This window comes from Miscanthus floridulus, chromosome 19, assembly GCF_019320115.1.
Source record: "Miscanthus floridulus cultivar M001 chromosome 19, ASM1932011v1, whole genome shotgun sequence".
Taxonomy (NCBI): domain Eukaryota; kingdom Viridiplantae; phylum Streptophyta; class Magnoliopsida; order Poales; family Poaceae; genus Miscanthus; species Miscanthus floridulus.
The window spans coordinates 112,284,046-112,307,511 of NC_089598.1; the positions used below are offsets into that span (position 1 = coordinate 112,284,046).

General features: G+C 50.6%; 1 protein-coding gene across 2 annotated transcripts; it reads right to left on the reverse strand.

Annotated features, from left to right (window-relative positions):
* Positions 1 to 3,895: 3,895 nt before the first annotated feature.
* On the reverse strand, positions 3,896 to 6,593 carry LOC136527952 (ADP-ribosylation factor GTPase-activating protein AGD12-like). Of its 2 annotated transcripts, XM_066520823.1 has the most exons (9): positions 6,409 to 6,593; positions 6,176 to 6,283; positions 5,884 to 5,968; positions 5,657 to 5,732; positions 5,310 to 5,473; positions 4,910 to 5,042; positions 4,685 to 4,801; positions 4,484 to 4,579; positions 3,896 to 4,385 (listed from the first exon to the last, which is right to left on the reverse strand). In XM_066520823.1, the coding sequence occupies exons 2-9, from the start codon at positions 6,216 to 6,218 to the stop codon at positions 4,104 to 4,106; spliced, it is 996 nt and encodes a 331-aa protein (XP_066376920.1). In that variant the 5' UTR covers positions 6,219 to 6,283; positions 6,409 to 6,593; the 3' UTR covers positions 3,896 to 4,103. The 2 variants fall into 2 exon arrangements, with proteins under 2 accessions (XP_066376920.1, XP_066376921.1); XM_066520824.1 differs by lacking the exons at positions 5,657 to 5,732; positions 6,409 to 6,593 and having other exon boundaries at positions 6,176 to 6,239.
* Between the last annotated feature and the right edge of the window lie 16,873 nt (positions 6,594 to 23,466).

Genomic DNA, 23,466 nt, shown 5'->3' on the forward strand with positions numbered 1-23,466 from the left:
TCACAATCACCGGAGATGGCCACGAACAATCACCAACTCGTGCCAATCCTCCACTACTACTCCAACCGTCTAGGTGGTGGCAACCACCAAGAGAAACAAGTGAAATCCATAGCGCAACACGAATACCAAGTGCCTCTAGATGCAATCACTCAAGCAATGCACTTGGATTCTCTCCCAATCTCACAATGATGATGGATCAATGATGGAGATGAGTGGGAGTGCTTTGGCTAAGCTCACAAGGTTGCTATGTCAATGAAAATGTGCAAGAGTGCTAGCTTGAGCCGGCCAAGGGGCTTTAAATAGAAGCCCCCATCAAATAGAGCCGTTGGCTCAAAAAATGAGCTGACTGCGCGTCGACCAGACGCTCCGGTCACACAGCACCGGACACAGCACCGGATGCTCCGGTCATGAATACCGGACGTGTCTGGTCAGCATACCAGACGTGTCCGGTAGCCCAGACTGCCATGTGTCCAGTTCAAATCAAACTTAGCCGTTGCTGCCCCTTCTGCTGATAACCGGACGCTCACACCGGACGCAGAGTCACAAATGACCGGACGCTGAGCCGCAGCGTCTGGTAGAGTATAGTAAGCAACCACTCCTGACCGGACGCGTTCGGTGATACCGGACCGGATGCCGCCAGCATCCGATCGACTGCCCTGCCGAACACCGTGCCTGTTGATTCACACCGGACGCGTCCAGTGTGGCGACCGAACGCGTCCGGTCGCTGAGTCTGCCGCCAAAATACCAGACGTGTCCGGTCACATACTGGATGCGTCCGGTCACTCTGTAACCAGCGTGACTACATCCTCTTCGACTCTATCTTCTTCACCCTTGCTTAAATGTGCCAACCACCAAGTGTATCACCTTGTGCACATGAGTTGGCATATTTTCTCAAATATTTTCAAGGGTGTTAGCACTCCACTAGATCCTAAATGCATGTGCAATGAATTAAAGCATCTAGTGGCACTTTGATAACCGCATTTCGATACGAGTTTCACTTCTCTTAATAGTACGACTATCTATCCTAAATGTGATCACACTCACTAAGTGTCTTGATCACTAAAACAAAATGGCTCCTACATTTTATACCTTTGCCTTGAGCCTTTTGTTTTTCTCTTTCTTCTTTTCCAAGTTCAAGCATTTGATCATCACCATGCCATCACCATTGTCATGATCTTCGCCATTTCTTCATCACTTGGAGTAGTGCTACCTATCTCATAATCACTTTGATAAACTAGGTTAGCACTTAGGGTTTCATCAATTAACCAAAACCAAACTAGGGCTTTCAACTAAGTCCGGGACTCAGGAGTGGGGGCTTGGAGTCCAAGTTTGGATGGAGACCTAGATCCCTTGACAGGAGAGTGGTGGGTTGGTCTTGCTTGTGCCTAGGGTATAAGTGGGGTTTGTGTTTTGGAGTACCTAGCTAGGATACATTGGTTCGTGAATCGCCGTATAATATGGTACAACTTGGCTATGGTCTAGCACCGTAGTAAGAACTGAAAGATAAAAGGGGATGAATGGATCTGATTGCTCAACTCTTACTTGAAAGTAGAATAGGTGCTTATATAGAATGGTTAACTAATGAACTAAACATGACTGCTAATAAAACACATACATAAGGATTCCCTAATAGTAATGCTTTTTGCTAAAAGGAAACCCAGTAAATCATAAAGCTTATCATATCCTTTGAAGTCGAGAAATTATTCCCACTAGTCGAGTAAGCCTTGCGAGTACATTATGTATTTAGGGTTTATTTACCCCTGTTGTAGGTGCAGCTTGAGGAGTGGTTGTTGTGTGGAGGATTCTTCTGGTGGGCATAGACAGATCCTTGTATCTTATCGTTAGATGTTTATTTTAATTCCGCTATTTAAATTCCGCACTCTGAATTTGGTATTGTAATAATGTATTTTTGAGAACTCTTGTTGTATGAAATGGACTAAGTATTGTAAACTCGATCTCATTATTAGATTCTAGATGAAAAACGTGGATTGTTCGAGTTCTCCCTTGGAGTGTGCTCGACGGAACTGCCTGGTGTAGCTTACTTTTGGGGTGCTTAGTGTCTAGTGGAAGACGAGCGTCTCCGGAAACGTGTTATTTTGGGTGGTTCTACCACATATTGCACTGCTTAGGGTGTTAGATCTAAAAAGTTTGGCTTAGATATGGATGTTAGATGGAATGCTACATACCTTATGCTTAAACACTTGCTTCCATATAAGAATATTTTTTCTGTGTTCCTCTACCCCCACTCCATCTTTGTCTGCTTCTGCTGCTGCTTGTGAGCTCTTAGCTTATTTGGACAGTTACAATGTCACTACATATGAGGATGACTTTGATTTACTTCTCTGGTGGCGTGACCACAAGCTAACATTTCTAGTACTTTCTATAATGGTTAGAGATATTATGTCTGTTTCTGTTTCTACTGTCTCTTCATAATCATGTTTCAGCTTGACAGGAAGGATAATTGAAGAGCGACAACGACGCTTGTTGCCTGAAACTATGGAGATGCTGACTTGCATAAAGGATTGAGAGTTAGGAGAAAAAATGTTGCAGTATGTTGTTGACAATCAAGAGTTAGAAGACTCCTTCGAGAATTTCTATCTTGAAGATGCTTCTGGGGCTACTTATGCTGGCACATCTGCATCTATGGCTTATGCTGGCACTTAGTGTCTGTGTGAGACTTGAGAGTGATCTGTTATTTGTATCTGAGACATTTGAACAATGGTTTAAGACTTAATTAAGAGTTGTGCTGCACTTTTTTTTCTTTCTAAGATTTCTCACAAGGGTGAGTTTTAACTAGAAAGGTTTTTAATGAGGTGGCATTGCACAAACAGCTCATTTATCTTTTAAATTCTCCTATGGCTCTGTGTTATGTGTTTGACAGTTCACACATTGTTGTTTTGTTTGAGTTGTGACTTGTGATTTGTGAATGAATTTGAGAATTCAATCTCTGTGTAACTTTTCTTTGACAACAACTGTGAAATTTGATTAGTGTTTGAAGAGTATATTTTTTGAGGTGTTTTGAGGTCACCAGACTGTGAGCTGGCACGGCCTGCAATTTTGCTTGGGCTCAACGGACCAGCACGGCACGAATTTCAGCGCGTAGTGTCGTGCTTGGGCCAAAGGCCAGGCACGAGACACGCAGAGACACGGCCCGGAAGGCACGGCATGTTGTGCCGGTCCGACACCCTACGGACCATGCCTGGCCTATGCCCGTGCCGTGCCGAACCAGGCCGACCCGATGGCCATCTATAGGTGGCGAAAGGGAACCCGGTTGAATTTGCATAGGCACCGTCGTCTCGTCTTGCACGAGGATACCACCCTCCTGCCCCATCTTAGTCTTAATAGGACTGTGATCCCTTCCAGATCCACCACCAGTTGCAGGAGAGGCAGGAACCGGATGCGTGTCCTCCGTCAATCGCAACGACGGCTGCGTGCAATTGGAGGGGAGGGAGGAGATCGGGCGGCGCGTTTATCGGAGACGTGGACTGGCCAACGGTGGGTGGTGGCAAGAGGCCAGCCCAACCTTCCCTGCCCTTTGCTTTTATGGATGGAGGCCGCGTCGACTCGGACATGGAGTCCGTCCGCGCGACCTGCGAGGATAGGCCGGCCCAGTTGGTAAGCCCACGGTGAGGTGCCCTCCTGCTCTCCGGCCTAATCTGCCTCCAGCCCACTACGCCGTCGATTTGCTAGGCTGATCTCTGGTCTCTGCACAAGGACCCCGTCTCCGCCCCCGTCGACCATGCCGGCGCCCGGCGCGGCGGCCGTCACGAGCGCCGCCGATAACGACCCAACCACGGTCGATGAGCTCGCGGACCGTCTTCGTAACCTTGGGGTTAGTCCCCAAAGTCCAAAGATCACAAGCGACCTCATGTTCAGATTGTCAGGATGCCTGCAGTGTTTTAGAGTAATCTTTCATTGCTTTACGAGTCATTGAGTCTTCAAATTACAATTCTACCTAATTACTAAAATGTTCCATCAGCATCACAGTCGCAAAGATAGTCTACAACACTGCAGGCATCCAGACAATCTCTGAAGATGACCAAGGACATCACGACTTATGTCACAAACATGAAACATGCATCACATATAGGTGAATTTTAATTCTACTGATTGAGAGGTATCCACTCCAGCTCCAGTTCTACCTCCCCGGATTCCACGTTCTGCAGCCTCAGAGAGACCTCCTGCTTGACCTTGCCACCGATCACATTGACGGCGCTGTCCCTTGCCAGCGCATTGTCAGGGGACTTGAGCCACCTGCCGATCTGCATGTCCGCGAGTAGGTCAGGGTCGCCAAACGCTGTAGCTGCACTGATCATCGGCTGCAGGTCAATCTCGGCATCACCCATTTTGTCATCCTTTGATAGCATGTCATGGTCGAACATTTGCTGGGTTGTGAAAGAGAGGAAAGGAGTTTGTTAGATGCTATTACTTCTGAATCTGAAGTTTATGGTTAACATGTTTGTAATAAGGAGTGTGGACTTACAAGCTTCAGAGGTCCGTACTGCTGAGGAACTGACAGCTTAAGCTCTTCATTCCAAACAGGATTCAGACTACGTTTAATCACAGAAGTCTTTGCTTTCTGCAGAGAGCAATGCTCATATCAACTGAAATGGTCTGAATGGGACAAGGATAAACAATCAGGAATCTTTCAGCTAGGATTAATCAATTTGGTGAAATGCAATACCTGTTGTCCTAGGGTCAGTACAACATAGGGGTCACTACTTATCAGGTCTCTTACAGCTAATTTTGTCCCTCTTATCACTTTAACTTTTAGTATTCCGATAAACTCAACCATTCCAGCCTGCAAAATATATGAAGCAAAGGATGCTTAAAAGACATTGCGTCATTGAAGATCAAAATTGACTCTTTTATATAGCCAAATTTAACTAACAGTTAAGTCAAACTTTACCTCACTGTTGAAACTAGCAGAAAGAGAGACATTACTGCCCGTATGTTTCTGAGAGCCGGTAGCCTCTAAAGAGCCCTTATTAGAAACTAACCTTAGGCTTGGCTTCAGAAATTCTTGCAGCTCATACTTCGACCTGAGAGGTTGCAAAAAATACTCATGTTCAGCAGTTACTATATCAAGTACGTCTTTCTTTTGCATAGGACTGATCTATCATTCGTACTAAGCTCTTTAATTAGTGAAATTGTAAGGTGCAGATTAGCTATAGTGGTTGAGACAAAAGACAGCTTCTCATATTTTAAACTGAATGGCTAGCTAAATGTTGTCAAAAACTAAACTTACTGACTCTTAGCATCGTAATTTTTAATACTTCCCAAGCAAAATATTTGCTGATCTCAGGTACCTGATGAAATCAGCTCTCTCTTCCTGGCTAGAATCTCGATGCGGCTTGTGATAGCCCTCTGGCAGAAATGCTTCATATATAGCATTAGCATAAGAGTTTCCACCAACTTCTATCATGGAGTTGATATCATCATCTGCCCATTGATCTAGACTGACTGACAGCACCTGTGTCAAGCAGAAATTCGCTTCAACCAGAACATTCTTCAAGCTGCTACAGCGCATCATAATTTTGAAAAAGGAGTGACAAAAGTACATACAATCATCTTGCCATTTAAAATGTTTTGCTTCTACTCACATACACATACTAGAGCGCAAGAATTAACATTATTCCTATTTGCAATGAATAACCTTTGAAACATGTGTCCCAAGGCTTCTGTGAACACCAGAGCATTTTAGACAAATGAATACTCCAATATTAGCTGATCTGCAGGAACAGAGTTAGTTATTCGCAAGGAGACAAGTAGTCAACGGATCAAAGATATTGATGTATGTAAGATTGAGCAATGACTATGCATAACATTGGGATTACCAAACAAAAAACCCTTACATATTGAAGTCAAGAGCAGAGTACTTACGCCCATTTGGGATCAGGTGCACTGCAGTCAGCACATATGCGGTTGTCGCTCTTTTGCAGCAACTCTCTGAGCTTCCTTGTCATATCTGATTTTGGGGTAAGGAACATGAGCTATGTTAGAGGCTTAGAGCAAGTGCTAACTGCTAAGAGATAGTATGTTTTGTTTCCGGTTAGCAAGTGATGTTGAGTAATCACACGCATATAACATGTGGCGTACGCATCACTGAATATAAGCGAATATTAACAGTGAAATTCTGAAGATTGGTAAGGAGGTCAATGCAGCTCTGCATCACCTGAGGCAGCCCTCCCGCTGTCAGCCCCGTATCTTCTGCTCATCTTCGCCGCATCGAAGCTCAGCCCTCCAACTACACGTCTACACCAGACACCAGTCCCCCTCAACACTGCAAGAGAAAATCCAGAGAAAGTGAGGGTAAGGCGTCAAGAATCAAGAACTATTCTTCCAGTCGAGTCGATTGAGGAAGACTCTCACCAAGTAACCAGGATGCAACTGAAAGAAGAGCAATACCTGAAGCTGAAGCGGCAAGAAATGGATTAGATGTCGACCAGCAGGCTGCAGTTCGCCTAGCTTCGTGCCGGGGTTTTGATCTCCAGAATTTCTCCGCTGCGCTTTCCAAGGGAATTGTCTGCCATGAGCAGAGCACAGGAGCGGGGGCGTCTGTTTGGTCGCCTTCGTAATTCACTAATCTTTGGACTTTTGGACTTTGGACTTTTGGAGCTCAGCCACAGAACATACCATACCAAATGATGTGGACCCGGGCGAAACCAGTGGGACTGTGGGAGTGCGCTGTCGGCAAAGGGAATGGGTTTAGGCCCTCCACAAGGCGGAGCGGTGCTCAAAAAATCTTTGGTCTATGAGCAGTAACTGACGTCGGCCTAGAATATTGCAGTGTGGAGCTTCACTCCTGAGATTTTTCAAGCATGCAAAGCCATGCATTAAAATTATTTTAAAAACCCTTAACAATCTATACTACAGCAATACAGCAAGAAGAAGTGGGACTGGAGCAGCCACATAGCAGACATCGGCGCAAGTAGTTGCGCCGTTCCTTATTTTTCTGGAACTAGCACCACTAGCTGTAGCGTGCGGAGATACTCTTCGATCATCTCTCTTGTTCTGGCACCACTCAAGCCCCACGCTGTGGAGGGCCTTAGGTTCCCAGGGAACTGAAGAGTGAAGAGCTTGACATTTTTAGGGTAGCATAGTTTTTGTCTGTTCTACCGAAACTTGCGGTTCAATTAACCCTACAACATAGCCTGACCAGTACAGAAGGTCTAGAGAAAATTTACTGCATAGTCCATTATTTGCTGAAAAGATAAAATAAGGAGAAATTTTACAATGGGGAGAAAATATGGGCCATTTATATGACGAGATCAAATTGTGTAAAAATAGAAGGTACATATATAAAATTATCTAGAAATACCAAATAGATAGGGACAGTACTAAAAATATGTGTGACCAATACTAAAATAGGTATAGCAATTTCGGATTTTCCCTATATTTATTTATTCTGAATAAGAGTAGATCAGTAATTTTAGAATCATCATTGAAGGGCAAATTGAGATTTTCCATCCATCTCTATCAAGCAAACTTATCGAGCTGCTGCTGATAAGCCACAGAGAGAAAGTGGTACTGGGGATATGCATCACCCGATGCTAGGATGTGATGGCACCGTAAGCGGACGAGGGGGACAGGGAATGGATAAGATTGGAGGTCTAGATTTATATAGAGTGGAGGCTGGCACCCGGACGTACGGACCAGGGCTAGCATCCGGATACTCGCGCCTACTTCGCGTAGGCACGCTGCTGCGCCCGCCTCTATGTCTATGCCTGCTTCGCTTGGTGCCTACGCTCTCAAGCAGAGCGAGAGGGAGAGGAGCAAGGGCGAGCAAATGGGAGAGGGAGAGAGAGCACCGGCTCGGTCTCCACACTTGCGCGAACCCGAGGTGGCGAGCGGAGGCGCAGCCATGCGTCGGTCGTGTTCCGTCCTGGACATCCTTCCTCTCCCTTATGCTTTGAATGGAGAGACGGAGGATAGAGAGATGAGATAGAACCGAAAATGATATTTATGTGGTGGGTAAAATACGTGGACACCGTAAGGCCACATAATGTCCGGCGTATAGATGAGAGATGGATGCCCACAGTAGAGCATTATCATACCGTTATGTATAAACTTAGCCGAGCCCAGGGTTTGATTCCCATATGGCATTGTTCTTTTGCATGGCGTACATATATTTCAGCTCTATTGAGTATTTAAGGATTTCATAATCATAGGACAGATATAAATAGTTAAAGCTAAGGGCGCATTCAAACCATTCAGGCAATCTGGTTACCATGTACCATCCCTACTAGTCCCAAAAATGATGATGATGGCTTCATACTAAGTCAAATGCCTTAAATTTTGACAAAATTTGCATGAAAAGATGCTTATATTTTATCATATTTAATAAGCATCATTAGATTTTTATCAAATATATTTTGATAGCATGCATACTTGAAGTCATTAATTCCCAGGTAAAAAAACATTAGACATTCCAATTATTATTTTTATATAATCCTGATCAAATTTAAATAGTTTAACTTAGGATAAACCTATAATTGTGTTGTTTCTAGGACAGAGATTCTAGTAAATAAACCCATCAGTACTTAACCAATTCATACCATTTACCTACCAACTTATACCATTTATGGGGAAAAAAGTTAAAGTACAGGATTGTTGTTGGCGAAGGTATGTTTATCTCCATCATATGCATTTTTATCTGCAAACCCTAAAATATAATTTTAAAAATGTCATCAACCTTTTCATATCATAAGCCCTTGTCGCTTGAAAGTTAAACACTAATTTGTTTTCTCGAACACGCACTTAGACGTGTGGTTCACTAAACACTAGCGCAATCAAACCTACGATCGCTAACCCTGTGTGGGCTAGTAAAGCAAGTTCCGAGAATTTGAGAAGACTGACACACAAGAAGGATCTGGCAGAATAGTTTGGCTCAAAAAAGATTTAATCTCCAAAAAAGATGCTGCACTTTCTATGGCATCTCGGGCAAAATAGTCTCCGGGGTATGAAGCTAGATACCAGTTGCATCCTGTGCCGAAGGTTCGATGGAGATCATTACATAGAGCATGCCACGATGATTGTTCAGGTACGGACCTCATCAGAGTTCGACCGTTGCATAACCGCAAATCTTTCAGCTCCCAGATGAAGGTCCGTGCCTTCATCTGCAAGCTAAAAGATTTGCTGTTATGCAATTTTGTTAACGAGGATAGCTACTCACGGTCCTCGCTCAGTCGCTCGTGTAATTTGGTCGCCCAACCTAGCTGCCCTAGGAGCAAGTCCTAGTCCGCCAGTCCGGGTACGATCTCAGTACGAGATAATATTCCAGCTTGTATCCAGGTTCTGGTGATCAAAGATTTGGCATTAGTTATTGTGTAATGGAGTTTACTTCATGTTCAAAAAAGGATCTTCGCTTGAATCAAGACAAAGAACAGATTCGTGAGACCTATAACTTACTAGAATCAAGAACCATGCAATTTTTCTTGTCGAACGAATGGTCTATTGGTCTTTTAGTTATCGTCATGAACTTTAGTTTTGAACCTATATTGAGTGTGGGGGTATTAACCTCTATACCCTTACGGCTAGGCTTGGGCCGACCCAGATTAGAGGGTTCGGTCCACCAAAAGACGACGCGCGGCCCGGCCAATCTGTTCGGAGTCCCGCGTAAGGAGTAAAAGATAGATTTGACGATCAAGCAAGATCCTGGTCGGTTAGAATAGGAACTCTTATCCGGCCACCTATGACAATTGTAACTGGCTAGGATTAGATTCCAAATCTGTAACCCTGCCCCCCGAGACTATATAAGGCGGGCAGGGGATCCCTCTAAAAACATCTCTCATTGACATACAGCAATACAATCAGACGCATGATGTAGGTATTACGCCTTCTTGACGGCCGAACCTGGATAAAACCTCGTGTCTGTCATGCGTCACCGTCTTGTTTGTGACTTGCGCATCTGTCTGTCGACAATCTACTATCTTGGGCATACCCCTAGGTAGACTGTCGACCATATTTTGTCGACAGTGGCGCGCCAGGTAGGGGGTGTGTGTACTGCTCTCCAAGCAAACAAGATGGTCATCATCTCCGGCTCCGTGGCTACGCCGAACGGCCTCACGTTCACCATCGGCCAGATCACCTAGACCACTGGCTCCGACGACTTCATCGCCATGACCACGGAGGAGACGTGGATTCAATCTGCGTTGACCACTGCTTCACCTGCATCGGCAACGGCTCTGACCACGGTGGATACGGCTCCGACCACGGTACATCTGGCTCCGACCATGCCTGCATCATCTTCAGCCACGCCGACAACCCATCGTCCGCTTCCCCGCTACAAAGGGAAGCAGATCGACAACACCGACCTGCTCGACTCCATCGATCGGGTCGGCACCAAACTCGCTGAAACCCTAGCTCTGGTAAGTGCAATTCAAAGTCAACCTAATGAGCAGGTAACCGCTCCCCACAATAGATCTATCCGATCAGCTCGGGCCAGTCATCCTGCATGACTTGGTACAGATCTCGTGGTCATATCTACTCCTGAAGGACGCTCCGCTCGTCGCCGACCAGCCTCCGCGACAGGTCTCCGGCTCTTCGAGTACGAAGCCTTGATGGAGAACTACCAGGCCCAGCCCTACGGCCTGCGAAACGCTACCTCCAACTACGCGTATAATATACAACGCTGCTCGGATCTGTGTTTTATACATCGACCTTGGCCGAAGCCACGCAACTTCGTCAACATAATTTGGATTGAGGATTATCAAGAAGGATCCATCCACACGGTCCAAGAGGGTGACTCTAGCTCCTCGTCTGGCATCGCATCTAATGCCTCCGTCCACACTGAGCTCCAGCATCACGATGATGAGGGCGTCGAATACGATCTGGATATCCCAGACCACGCTCCGGGGTTCCCACAATTCCTGTCTTTCCCACCAAGGCGAGGGGATTTGATCAATGTTGTCAGTAACGACGAACCACCAGTAGTTGACGAAATAGAACAAGAAAGGATTGCGCACGAAGCATGCAATATTGATCGGTTTAATCGCCGACAAATCGAAGCCGAAGTAGAAGAGGAGGCACGACGCATAAGGGTCTAGCCACGCGACCTCAACAATACTTTCGACAGGGTGGGGGACAAACAGGTCTTCAGGACCCCAAGCGCCAACGTAGCCGTTGCTATGGCGACAATGCAATGGCTACCCAATACCCCGGAAACCCAAGCAGTGCGCGATGAAATACAAGCCTATCTGACGGCTGCTATGGCCCAGACCGCAGAGATTGTAAATCAAGCCCGGGCTCCATCCATCTCGGTCGAGTCAAGCCACAGCCGCCAGTACTCAAGTCGCTCACAGCCACTCAACCAACGTGGCTCGCGCAATAACGACCCATCAGACAACCGTCAAGGCGGAAACGGAGGCCATGATGGTGGTCGGGATGACAACCGCCGTCGGGATGGAAACCGTCGCGACGTCCGGGACGATAACCACCGAGACAACCACGACAATCACCGCGATAACCATGGTCACAGGGCTAATCTAGAAGGCAACCGAGATCACCGCGATGGCAATAACGATCTCCGCCATTACCTCGGAGGACGTGATCTGCGCGCTCGCATCAACCAGAGAGCCAATGATCGTGCATCCCACGAAAGCTATCGCCATATGGAATATGACACTGTCCATGGCCCGCCGGGTTTGAAGCAGTTTACTCCACACCTTCGCCAAGTCATATGGCCCAAGAACTTCAAGCTTGAGAAACTCTAGAAGTACGATGGTAAGGAGAACCCTGAATTATGGGTCATGCTCTACGAAACTGCATGCAGATCAGCCATGGCTGACGAGCATGTCATGTCTAACTACTTCCTAGTCGCTGTTGGCCATGCAGGTCACCAATGGCTGGTCAGCTTGCCGGCAAACTACTTTGATTCTTGGCAAGAGCTCAAGCAAGCCTTCATCGACAACTTCATTGCTACTTGCGAGCAACCCAGTAACAAATATGATCTGCAATGGATTCGAGATCGAAAAGATAAGCCACTGCGCGAGTACGTCTGGCGTTTCTCAGATATGCGCATCAAGGTCCCATCAATCTCCGACAATGAAGCAATTGAGGCTTTCATCACTGGCCTCCGCTTCCACGACGCCCTAAGGGACAAGCTACTCGCAAGAGACCTGAATCAGTCACAGCGCTCCTGGCCACTGCTAAGAAATATGTAGACGCCGATGACGCTAAGAAGATAATTATCGAAGAAGCAGCAAGGGTTCCACGCTCCGACCACCCCCCGCACTGCGACGATTACCGCGGCAACCATTGTCGGAACGACAATTTTGACCGCCGCAACCAGCGCAATGACTCCCGCAACCACCGCGACCAACGTAATCAGCGGCGTAACCGCCGAGACGATTACAGGGGCAAGCGTGCTTGGGAAGACGACGGCGAGGTCAACACCGTTAAAAAAAGGTGGCGGACGTCATAACTACGAAGACGACTATGCCAAAGCATTGAAAGGGCCCTGCCAGCTCCATCCCAAGTCAAACCATACCATAGAGAACTGCCGCGTTCTCAAGTCTATCTACACGTGTCAACAGCGCAACGAGGACAATGACAATGAAGACGCGGATCCTCGTCACAAGTACATCAAGCCAACCGATCGTGTGCACACCATCATTAGAGGCAAAGTGTCCATCGAGACCAAACGAGAACGCAAGCTGCTCACCCACGCTTGCCTGAATGTGGCCAACACCGACAACCTCCTCACCGATCCGTGGCTTCCCCCGTGGTCTCACTGCGAGATCTCCTTCAGCAGAAAGGACCAATGGGCTGCAATACCTGAGCCAGGACATTTTCCCCTGGTCCTTGATCCTTATATCAACAAGGTTCAGTTTGACAGGGTGCTGATCGACGGCGGCAGCTCTATCGATATACTGTTCAAAAACAGTCTGCCTGCCCTGAAGATAACCTAGGCGGATCTCAAGCCATATGAAGCACAGTTCTGGGGCGTTCTTCCTGGATAGAGCTCTACACCTCTCGGGCAGATCACGCTACCTGTGCAATTTGGGACCCTAGACCACTTTCGCACCGACTACGTCAACTTCATGGTCGCTGACTTCGACGGCACCTACCATGCTATTCTTGGTCGACCGTTGCTCACCAAGTTCATGGCCATACCTCATTACATGTATCTGGTGCTCAAGATGCCTACCGAGAAAGGAGTTCTAACCCTCAGGGGCAATGTATATGCAGCTTATACCTATGAGGATGATAGCTTCAAAATAGCAGAGGCTCACGACCTCTCTATTCGCATGGCCGAGACCATGCTCGACGCTAAGAAGACCTCAGCCGACCACCTGGAGATCCCAGAGCTCGAGGCTCCAAGCAAGAACATCAAGTCCAAGGAGCACAAGGTGATCCAGCTGGTCGACGGTGATCCCAGCAAAATGGCCTTTATCGAGGCCAACCTGGATCCCAAATAGGAAGATGCGCTCGTCAGGTTCTTGAGGAGCAACATGGATGTGTTCGCATGGAAACCTGCTGACATGCCCGGTGTACCTCGGAACTTGATCGAGCACTCCTTGAATGTCAACGACAAGGCCAAACCTATCAAGCAAAAGCTACGACGGTTCGCTCACGACAAAAAGGAGGTGATTAGGGTAGAGGTTACATGGCTTTTGGCAGCCGGATTTATCAAAGAAGTGTATCATCCGGAGTGGTTAGCCAATTCGGTTCTTGTACGCAAAAAGAATAATGAATGGAGAATGTGCGTTGATTACACTGATCTCAACAAGCACTGCCCTAAGGACCCCTTCGGCTTACCTTGCATAGACAAGGTCATAGATTCAACCACTAGTTGCGAGCTGCTTTCCTTTCTCGATTGCTACTTTGGTGTCGGGGACCTAATACCAGGGTACCCCAGAAGGCGGAACCGATAACCACCAAACGTGAAAAACTTCCGGACGCATAAAGGCGTCATGTCATCCCTTGTTCGAGTAACAGGAGTTCGGTTCCGCCTCGCCCGACGCTTATAGGGCGGGCTCGGTCTCGCCCGAGGGCCGAGGGATAAACTCCATCTCGCCCGACCCCTCGAGGGTGGGCTCGGTCTCACCCGAGGGCTAAGGGATGAGTTCCGTCTCGCCCGATCCCGGAGGGGCAGGGTCGGCCTCACCCGACGCCTTTGTGGGGTAACCCTGCCTCGCCCAAAGGCTCAAAGCCAAACTCTGTCTCGCCCGATGGCCCAGAACGAGCCTCGCCCTGATCGATATCTATCCCTCATAATGATGGGTACAAGACGAGACAAGACATTCGGGTCAACCATGGCTCCAACGACCATACCCTGCGCCCTGGCAGGAAAAGGACTGCCAGGGAACAACAGGACTGATGCTTTAGACCCTTCCGGGCGCCGCAGAGCCCAAAAGGTATTACAGGTGTGCATGCCTCACCCTGTAGAGTTATAGGCGCCGCCTTCAGCTCTGGGACACGGAACCCAACAAAGATATACGACAACCGCTACGCTCCAAGAACGGATTTGCTATCTCCACGGACGACGGGTATTCCGTCACCATGCTGTGGACCCGAGGGAGCGGCGTCCGCTTCCCGACCCCTCAGGTCCTCCTAGTCGGAAGGCCTTGGCCACGGTGCCACACCGGACCCCGACCTCGAACTCTCCCAACAAGGAATCATGGGAACCAGAAGGCGCACGGAGCGGGGCTGGGAGAGGCTCATAAGTCAAAACCACCGTACTACAGCCCATACCCTGCGCAGGGCAGCGTTCTGTGACTAGCCTGACATCCTACAGAGACATCGACAATATCGTAAGCACTTATCTTCCTTCGCACTCATCAGGATGGAGGACCTGATCGGATAGACGTAAGCCACAGGATTAAGTAGAATACGCATCCTGGAGTCTTCACCCTTGTAAAGCCACCCCCTTCATCTATAAAAGGGGATGCACATCCTCCATCGAGCAGGGGGAAAAAAATAGGACCGAACAATAGAACACATTCACACGCATTCAAGCAGCTACGAAGCTCTTGACCACCTTTCAATCCTTCGATCAGAGACTTGGGACCAGTCCCTCTCTCGGCAGTTTGTATCCCTTACTACAGATTGTTTACGGTGCTAATAACACAAGCAGCAACAAACTGGACGTAGGGACGTTCTGCCCGAACCAGTATAAATCCTGTGTCCTTTAGCGCACCATCCGAGCCTAACGCGCATTACTATAAATTTACTTGCCGGTGCTTGTACGAAACACCGACAGTTGGCGCGCCAGGTAGGGGCTCTGCGCGTTCCAAATCAGGTCTCGGATGGCCACCCACGCAATCACCTGGGCCCCGGGCGCACACGTGCGTTTCGGCGACCTGGATTTCATCATCACACTAGGAGGAGAGCTGGCGCTGACTCACTCAGCCGCCCCATCTCCCCCTTCGATCAACTTCAGCCGTCTCAGGCTTAAGGGCCCACCGGGCAACTCCCGGGGAATCTCGTCACCCAAGGAGACCTCTCACAACACCACCATGTGTTCGGAAGGGTCCGGATGGAGCGCCCCGACAGCGTTTCCATTCGGTCTCCGCAACGTTGCGGCGACCGCTGGCCGCCTTCTGGCGCTGCGTGTGGTTCAACCACCCACGGACATCGAGTTTGTGGGGGCGATTGAGCGGGATATGGAGACCCTCTACGAGCTCCTCAACGAGGAGCCTGTATCGCTCTCCAGCTCAGATTCCAGTAGGGGGAGCCACCACCCTTCCCGGGAATGCTACATGACGCAGACCCCCGAGGGTCATGTCGAAAGCGCCTCCAGGGAAGAGGCCACCCCTACAAACAATCCTGACGGCAGATCCGGGGAGGATGGGACAGCCCCATCTCACCTGAGGATGGAGCAGCTAAGGGCTCGTCAGCAAGAGATCAATGAGGCCGGGCAAGGGCTCGCACGGGAATACGCGGACATCAATCGCGAGTTTGAACACCGCAAAGACGGGGGGCGCGCGCGCGCCACAACTCGCACCGTACATCAAAGGATCCTCACCGACGATGGGGCCTTTCCTCACTTCACTCGAGCCAGCCAGAACATCACCACAGCAACCGCCTTGCTGCATGACCTCCCGGAGGCCGCGACGTCCGAGGATCGACGCGCTTATCGGGAGATTCGCATGTTGCTCGAGCGTGCAGCCGCGCAGCAGGCGGAAAGTTCGTTGTCTCGACGACGCGAACCCGACACCAGCCAACGCGCACCCTCAGTGCGTCCCACCAAGGACGCATCCGTACACCAAACACCGCCAACCGGCGGGCAGCCCTCCGTCGTCCCTGTACATCAGCGCCTCGGCCGTGGCCGCGACGTACGCGACATCATCGACGCCCGGAGGCGTGCCCACGGCGACGAGGGAGAAGCAGCGCGCCGCGGCTATCATCCCCGACGTGGCGGGCGCTACGACAGCAACGAGGACCGAAGCCCTAGTCCCGTCCTACCAGGCCCTCAGGCCTTTGGTCGGCACATCCTCAACGCTGCGTTCCCTCTAAGGTATCGACCGCCTACGAACATTCCCAAATATTCTGGCGAGACAAATCCCAGGCTTTGGCTCGAAGACTATCGGCTTGCATGTCAGGCCGGTGGTGCGAGTGATGATAACTTCATTATTCGCAATCTCCCGCTGTTCTTGGCCGACTCGGCATGAGCATGGCTGGAGCACCTACCGTCCGATGCTATTCAGAGTTGGGCGGATCTGACTGAGATCTTCGTGGGTAATTTCCAGGGCACGTACAAACGCCCTGGAAACCCATGGGACCTCAAGAACTGCCGTCAGAAGGCCGATGAAACCCTTCGTGGGTACATCCGGTGCTTCTCCCGACAGTGCAACGAGCTCCCGAACGTCGCCGACGCCGACGTGATAGGAGCCTTTCTGTCTGGAACGACCTGCGAATCCCTGGTCCACAAGCTGGGACGCAGGGGCCAGCGAACTACCAAGGAACTTCTAGACATCGCCACTAGTCACGCCTCTGGAGAGGAGGCGGTCGGAGCCATCTTTGATCGCTCCGACGGAAAGACAAGGCGGGACGAGGACGCTAGCGAAGGCGCCTCCAACCGTCCCGCCAAAGGGAAAAATAAGAAGCAACGGCGCGACAGCTCACTCGCGGCCGCTGCCGACCGCAAAGGTGGCCGGAAGCCCGCGGAGGGCACCCCGAACCACTTCAAGAAAATGCTCGAGGGGCCATGCCCAAATCACGCCTTCCCGGCCAAGCACCTATACAAGGAATGCGGCCTTATGCGCAAATACTTGGCCGGGGGTCTGAACAAGGAGGAGCAGGGGAAGGAGCCTGTTCCCACCACTAACGACACGGAGGAGAAGGATGACACCTTCCCAACACCGACCGGTGCCCTCATGATCTTCGGAGGATCAACGGCCTATGACTCCAGGCGCTGCCAGAAGGTCGCACGTCGAGAGGTCTATACCGCAGGACCGGCTATACCAGCATATCTCCGGTGGTCGGAATCCGCCATAACCTTCGACCGGACTGATCATTCGGATGCCATCCCACACCCGGGAAGGTATCTGCTTGTCATCGACCTGATCGTCGGTCCAAAGCGGCTCACCAAGGTACTGATGGATGGGGGCAGCGGCCTCAACATCATGTACGCCAAGACGCTCGACGAGATGGGCGTCGACCGAACGCGCCTCCGCCCCGTCCGAGCACCTTTCCATGGCGTCGTGCTAGGAAGGCAATCTGTGCCACTAGGGCAGATTGACCTGCTTGTCACTTTTGGGGATCGATCCAATTACCGGACTGAGACCCTCACCTTCGATGTAGTGGGATTCCCGGGGACTTTCCACGCCATTCTGGGGCGACCATGTTACGCGAAGTTCATGGCCGTACCCAATTACACATACCTGAAGCTGAAGATGCCGGGCCCCCGTGGGGTCATCACCATCGGCACCTCCTTCCAGCGTGCTTACGAGTGCGAGGTCGAATGCTGCGGACACGCATCCACGGTCATCGCATCCGAAGAGCTCGCCACCCTCAGGGAGGAGGTCATTGAAGGGACACCCAACGCAAAGAAGTCATCCGGATCGTTCGAATCGGCAGAGGGCTCCAGGGACGTGCTTTTGGATCCCAGTAGATCCGAGGGCAAAAAAGTCCGAATTGGGACCGCGCTCTCCTCCGCATAGGAAAGCGCGCTCGTTGACTTCCTCCGCGCCAACAAGGACATCTTTGCGTGGAAACCCTCGGATATGCTGGGCATCCTGAGGGAGGTCGCCGAGCATACTCTCCAAATCCTCCCGGGCTCCAAACCGGTGAAACAACGCCTGCGCCGCTTCGACGAGGAGAAACGCAGGGCCATCGGCGAGGAAATAGCCAAGCTACTAGCCGCAGGATTCATTAAGGAAGTATACCACCCAGAGTGGTTAGCAAATCCTGTTCTTGTTCGGAAAAAGAGCAGGAAATGGAGAATGTGTGTTGATTATACTGGCCTCAACAAAGCGTGTCCAAAGGATCCATTTCCTTTACCACGAGCAAATTGTACGCACCTGCGAAGGGTGCCAATACTACGCTCGGCAAACACACCTCCCGGCCCAGGCTCTCCAGATGATCCCCATCACGTGGCCCTTCGCGGTCTGGGGGCTTGACCTGGTTGGGCCACTTAAAAAAGCGCCCGGAGGCTTTACCCACCTACTTGTCACCGTAGACAAGTTCACAAAATGGATTGAAGCTCAGCCAATATCCACAATCAAATCCGAGCAAGCTGTGCTGTTCTTTCTCGACATCATCCATCGCTTTGGAGTACCGAACTCCATCATCACAGACAACGGCACGCAGTTCACCGGTAGGAAATTTGTTCGTTTCTGTGACGAACAACACATCCGAATCGACTGGGCAGCCGTCGCGCACCCCCGGACGAACGGACAGGTCGAGCGCGCAAACGGCATGCTCCTTCAAGGCCTCAAACCCAGAATTTTCAACCGGTTGAACAAATTCGGCGCGTGTTGGCTCGCTGAGCTCCCGGCTGTGCTCTGGAGCCTAAGAACGACTCCTAGCCGGGCCACCGGCTACACACCCTTTTTCATGATCTACGGCTCTGAGGCCGTTCTCCCGACAGACCTCGACTATGGAGCACCAAGAATCAGAGCATATGACGAACAGGGAGCCGAGGCATCTCACCAAGACACCATGGACCAGCTGGATGAGGCCCACGATATCGCCCTCCTCCGTTCAGCCAAGTACCAGCAAGCGTTACGGCGGTACCACAGCCGACGGGTGCGGGGTCGAGCCTTCAACGTCGGAGACCTCGTCCTTCGCCTTGTGCAGAGCAACAAGGATCGCCACAAACTCTCCCCACCCTGGGAAGGGCCCTACATCGTTGCGGAAATACTTCGCCCAGGCGCCTACCGGTTGAAAACCATCAAAGGCGAGGTCTTCACCAACGCCTGGAACATTGAGCAGCTACGTCGTTTCTATCCTTAAAATAAGCTTACACTTTTCCTTATCAGTTTTTGTCTTAACAGAACCCCGATCCTTAGTGACTACCGACCCCTGCAAATCGCGAGGGGTCAGACCTCACTCGGGGGCTGGCATGTGAGGCATGTGATCGTAACATATGTCATGTGTAATACAATATGATCGTAACATATGTCATGTGTAATACAAGTATTACGCTTGTAAAAAATTCCTCTGTTATACTCGCAAACATTTTCTAAGTTTTCCATTCGCCTCGTAAACGAGTCTCGAGGGCTAAGATCTTGGGAACCAATTCTGAATACAACTGGTAGGACTGCGAGACACCCACGCCCCAGCGGCTGCAACCTCTTTGCTCACCAGTTCAATCAAAATTAGTTCGCCCACGTTCCTAGCTTCCTATGACTTAGACCATGAGAAGAGTTGGAAAGCGTTAAAATGACTTGCCATAAGCAAAGGATGTAATTTTGTTCATTACAAAAAAGTTTTGCACGAATTCACCACTTACAAAGCGATGTCATTACAAAAAAGGAACAATATACCCTGAAGACTGTTTACTCGGGGGCTTCCCCACAACGTTATTTCATTACAGTCTCGGCTCAGCTCTACCACAAGTGCTACTACGATCGCCGCGCCACGCTCTCCATCGGCGACGTTGAGGGCATGTACATGGGCTAGTTCGTCCACTGCGGCCGCCGTGCCACGCTCTCCATCGGCGACGACGAGGGCATGTACACGGGCCAGCTCGTCTACTGCGGGCACCGTGCCACGCTCTCCATCGGCGACATCTTCGTCGGATCCTCGAAGGCGCCACCATCTATGACGCCTCCGCCGGAGCGTCCGGGGACTACGCCATCGTCGTCAGCCGCAACCCCGGCAGCAACGCCACCATCATGACGTCAGGGGACTATGCCATCATCCCCAGCCATAACCCTGACAACGGCGTATGGGCAAGAAACGCCTCCCGCCAAGGGAGAAGCGCAGCGAACGACGGCGCAGTCAACGACGTACGACGCCCACCGACGCCTTTTTTCCTTCGGTAGCAGCGACTCCTCAGCAAGGGCCGCGCGCACCATCTCATCTATGTTGGATAACCTCCAGCTTGACATCACGCACCAGAATCACGAGCAAGTTTGTAAGTTCTCTATCTCTCTCTCTGGCATTACTCTTCCTCACTCAGGAACCACCGCGACGCACGGACGCGTTTGGCGAAAAGGAAGAAGAAGGAGAGATAGCAGCTCGGAGGCAGAAGGGGAGGTGGGATGAGAGCTCCTCTCCCCCTCCCTATTTAAAGAGGAGGCACAGTAACTAAGGAAAGGCGAAAGGTCGGACGAAAAACCCTCTCCCTTCCCCTTTTTTTAATACGCAATCAATGCTGATTGATATCTGAGGGGACGCGCCAGAGGTGACGGGACAAACCCCGGTCTACGAAGCGTCCCTCTTTGGTCAAACTGAACACTGCCTGGGTATGGCCCGCCACTGACCCGCTCCGGACGCGGCGATTAAGGCGCCCACATAGGCAGACAACTTTTTCGCCTCCCCATGCAGGACCACGGACGACTCGATGACGGGACCCTTCAGATCTCCTGGGTCGACCGTTCGGCCCAGAAGACACGATGAACGAACGACCAAAGAAAGATAAGCCTCTCAGCCTTCACATTTTATGCGTTAAAATTTGTTCGCAAGATTCTGACCCCGTCAAATAGTGGGGGCGCGAACATCACTCGGGGGCTGTCGAGGATGACTACCAATCCAGACATCCTCTTCACCCGACCCCTCCGTATGCTTGAAACTAAGGGCGCGATATACAGGCACAAAGCTTTGAGTAAAACTGGACGAACTAGCAAACCCTACGCCCCGATAGCTATGATGTTTCTGTTCACCAGAAAAATCATGCTCAAACGCCTCTCGCGTCTCTAGTTTCGACGTCCGCCTTTCTCAAAAAAGGGATCGGAGGGGTCCGCCTACAGCTGTCAGGTTGCCCAAGTTAATCAAACAGCTCGGATCGTCACCGAGACACAAAAACAAAGAATGGCAATTCTTACGCAGGTTTTTCCAAACGTCAGGGCCCGAACCCATCAGGTAGGAGCTTTTCCGCCACTCATACCACCAAGGTAACGTTACCGCCTTTATTTTCAATTAAATCTTGCATTCAAAACATTTCATATGCAAAAAATTGCATCCCAATGATTCATGTCGCACCACGAAACGGCTGTCGCCTTATCCGATATAGGCAACCACAGGCTGAGGTTCGAAGGTTGGCCCGTGAAGGGCTCGAGGCCGCCTCACGCCGAACAGAGCCAGGGAGAGATAACCGAGACGAGCCCCAGCGGCCCTGCCCAACCCCGCTCAGAAGCAAACCGGGACGTCTCGACCTTCTCTCGTTCGATTCTAACCTCGAGCCAAACCCACAGAATCTCCATCGAGGAGAGGCCATCGGGCCCCCTGAGCTTATCGAACGACTCAGGCATCTGCCGGGAGGCGGGTTAAGAAGTTGTGGAGTGCCACCAGAGGGCTCTGCCGACCCCATCAGCAAATGATGGACCCGGATTCCACACGAACGTACCCGTTAGCGAGCTCGTTGAGCACGGTACTCAAGCCATCGAGGCAAGTGTCGTTCACTCAGCCCCTCCGATTGCGAAAACCAAGGACGGGGTAACACGCAAATAACGGCCAACCCCTATCAGACCCTAACAAGGCTCGGGGGCTCGGGCCAAACAATGCAGGGACAAAAGCCCCACCTTGCCGAGCCCATAGAGTCCCCAGTTGGGATTTCTGTTGGAAGACAGGGCGGGGGATTATTGCGATGACATCCATTGACACCGAAACCACGATTCCGGTCTCCAGTAACACCCGACCCCAGGCAGGTGCGGGGGTCGGACCTTACTCGGGGGCTGTTAAGGTACGGCTACCTCCTCAATCTCCTAGCATTATAATCAGCAGCATAATTCAGGGGAACATATTGGTAAGACCGTAAAAAATCAAATCGCAAAAAATCAAACAAAACGAAATTAAGACGCAAAAGCACGAAAGGCGTCCAGACTCGAAAAATACCGACACTTGTCCACATATTACATATAAGCTGTTCTCAAAATTGTTCGACTAATTACTCCCACGAAGGGAGAACCATTTCTTTCAGACTGTCTGCCAGGTTCTTCGCAAGGGGAGCGACCATCTTCTCCATTTCCTCCAGCTCTTCATCCTCGTAGGTGGACGGAAAGCCTTCGCTCATCACCCTCAGGTTTATTTCCTTCTCATAATGGGTGTGGGCGACGGTGAAGGCCTGGGTAATCTCGGCATGAAAGGCACTCTCCTCAAGTTGGCCCACCCGAGCCGTGATACCTCCAACACGAGCCGCGAGCGGGCTGGTCTCCACCGGCTCCGTCACATTCAGGGCATTAAGGACCACCCCGACCGCAGCTTGTAGAAGATCATGCTCATCGCTCTCCGCTTGAAGGGCCCTGCGCGTATAGGCAGCCTCTTTCTCCAGCTTGGTGGCGACATTCTCGGCACTCAACTTTCCTTTCACCGCGTCATCAAGCTCCGCCCAGAGAGAGTGGCCCTACTCTCGGCCTTCTGCCGGAGGTCCTGCTCCATCTCCAGCTCCTTCAGGATTTCGCCGGCCTTCTCATTGGCCGCGGCATTCCTCTGCAGCAGCTCGTCTCGCTCTTTTTGGAGTTTGGCAATCTCCTCTCCATCTAGCTTGGACCTCGCCGACAGGTCCTCGAACATCCCGTGCGCCTCCTCCGCATCCTAACGCACCTGGGCCTCCTGCTCCTGAGCGATAGCAAGCTGGACGGCCATGTTTGCTCGCAGCCGGGCCTCCTCGGAGAGGCGATCCCGCTCCGCCTTCTACTCATGGAGGAATTGGGATTTTTTCCGGCTACGAGCAACAAGAATCTGAAGAAGAAGACTGATATCAGAAATGCGAGAACCCACAAACACACGAAGAAAGAAAAAAGAAAAGTCCAAAAAATACCTGAGAGGTAGGGATAACGATCTCACGGAGGGCTCCTCTGGCCTAGTCCAGGGCGTTCAGCATGGTCGAGATCCTGATATCAAGACCTTCTCGCT

Bases quoted from the DNA above. Each gene is read 5' to 3' on its own strand.
- LOC136527952 (XM_066520823.1), bottom strand. From the start codon at position 6,218: ATGAGCAGAAGATACGGGGCTGACAGCGGGAGGGCTGCCTCAG. The intron at 5,733-5,883 runs GTAAGTACTCTG...CTGTTCCTGCAG, and splicing joins GCACCTGATCCCAAATGGGC to ATCAGCTAATATTGGAGTAT. The intron at 5,474-5,656 runs GTTATTCATTGC...TGCTTGACACAG, and splicing joins TTGGGACACATGTTTCAAAG to GTGCTGTCAGTCAGTCTAGA.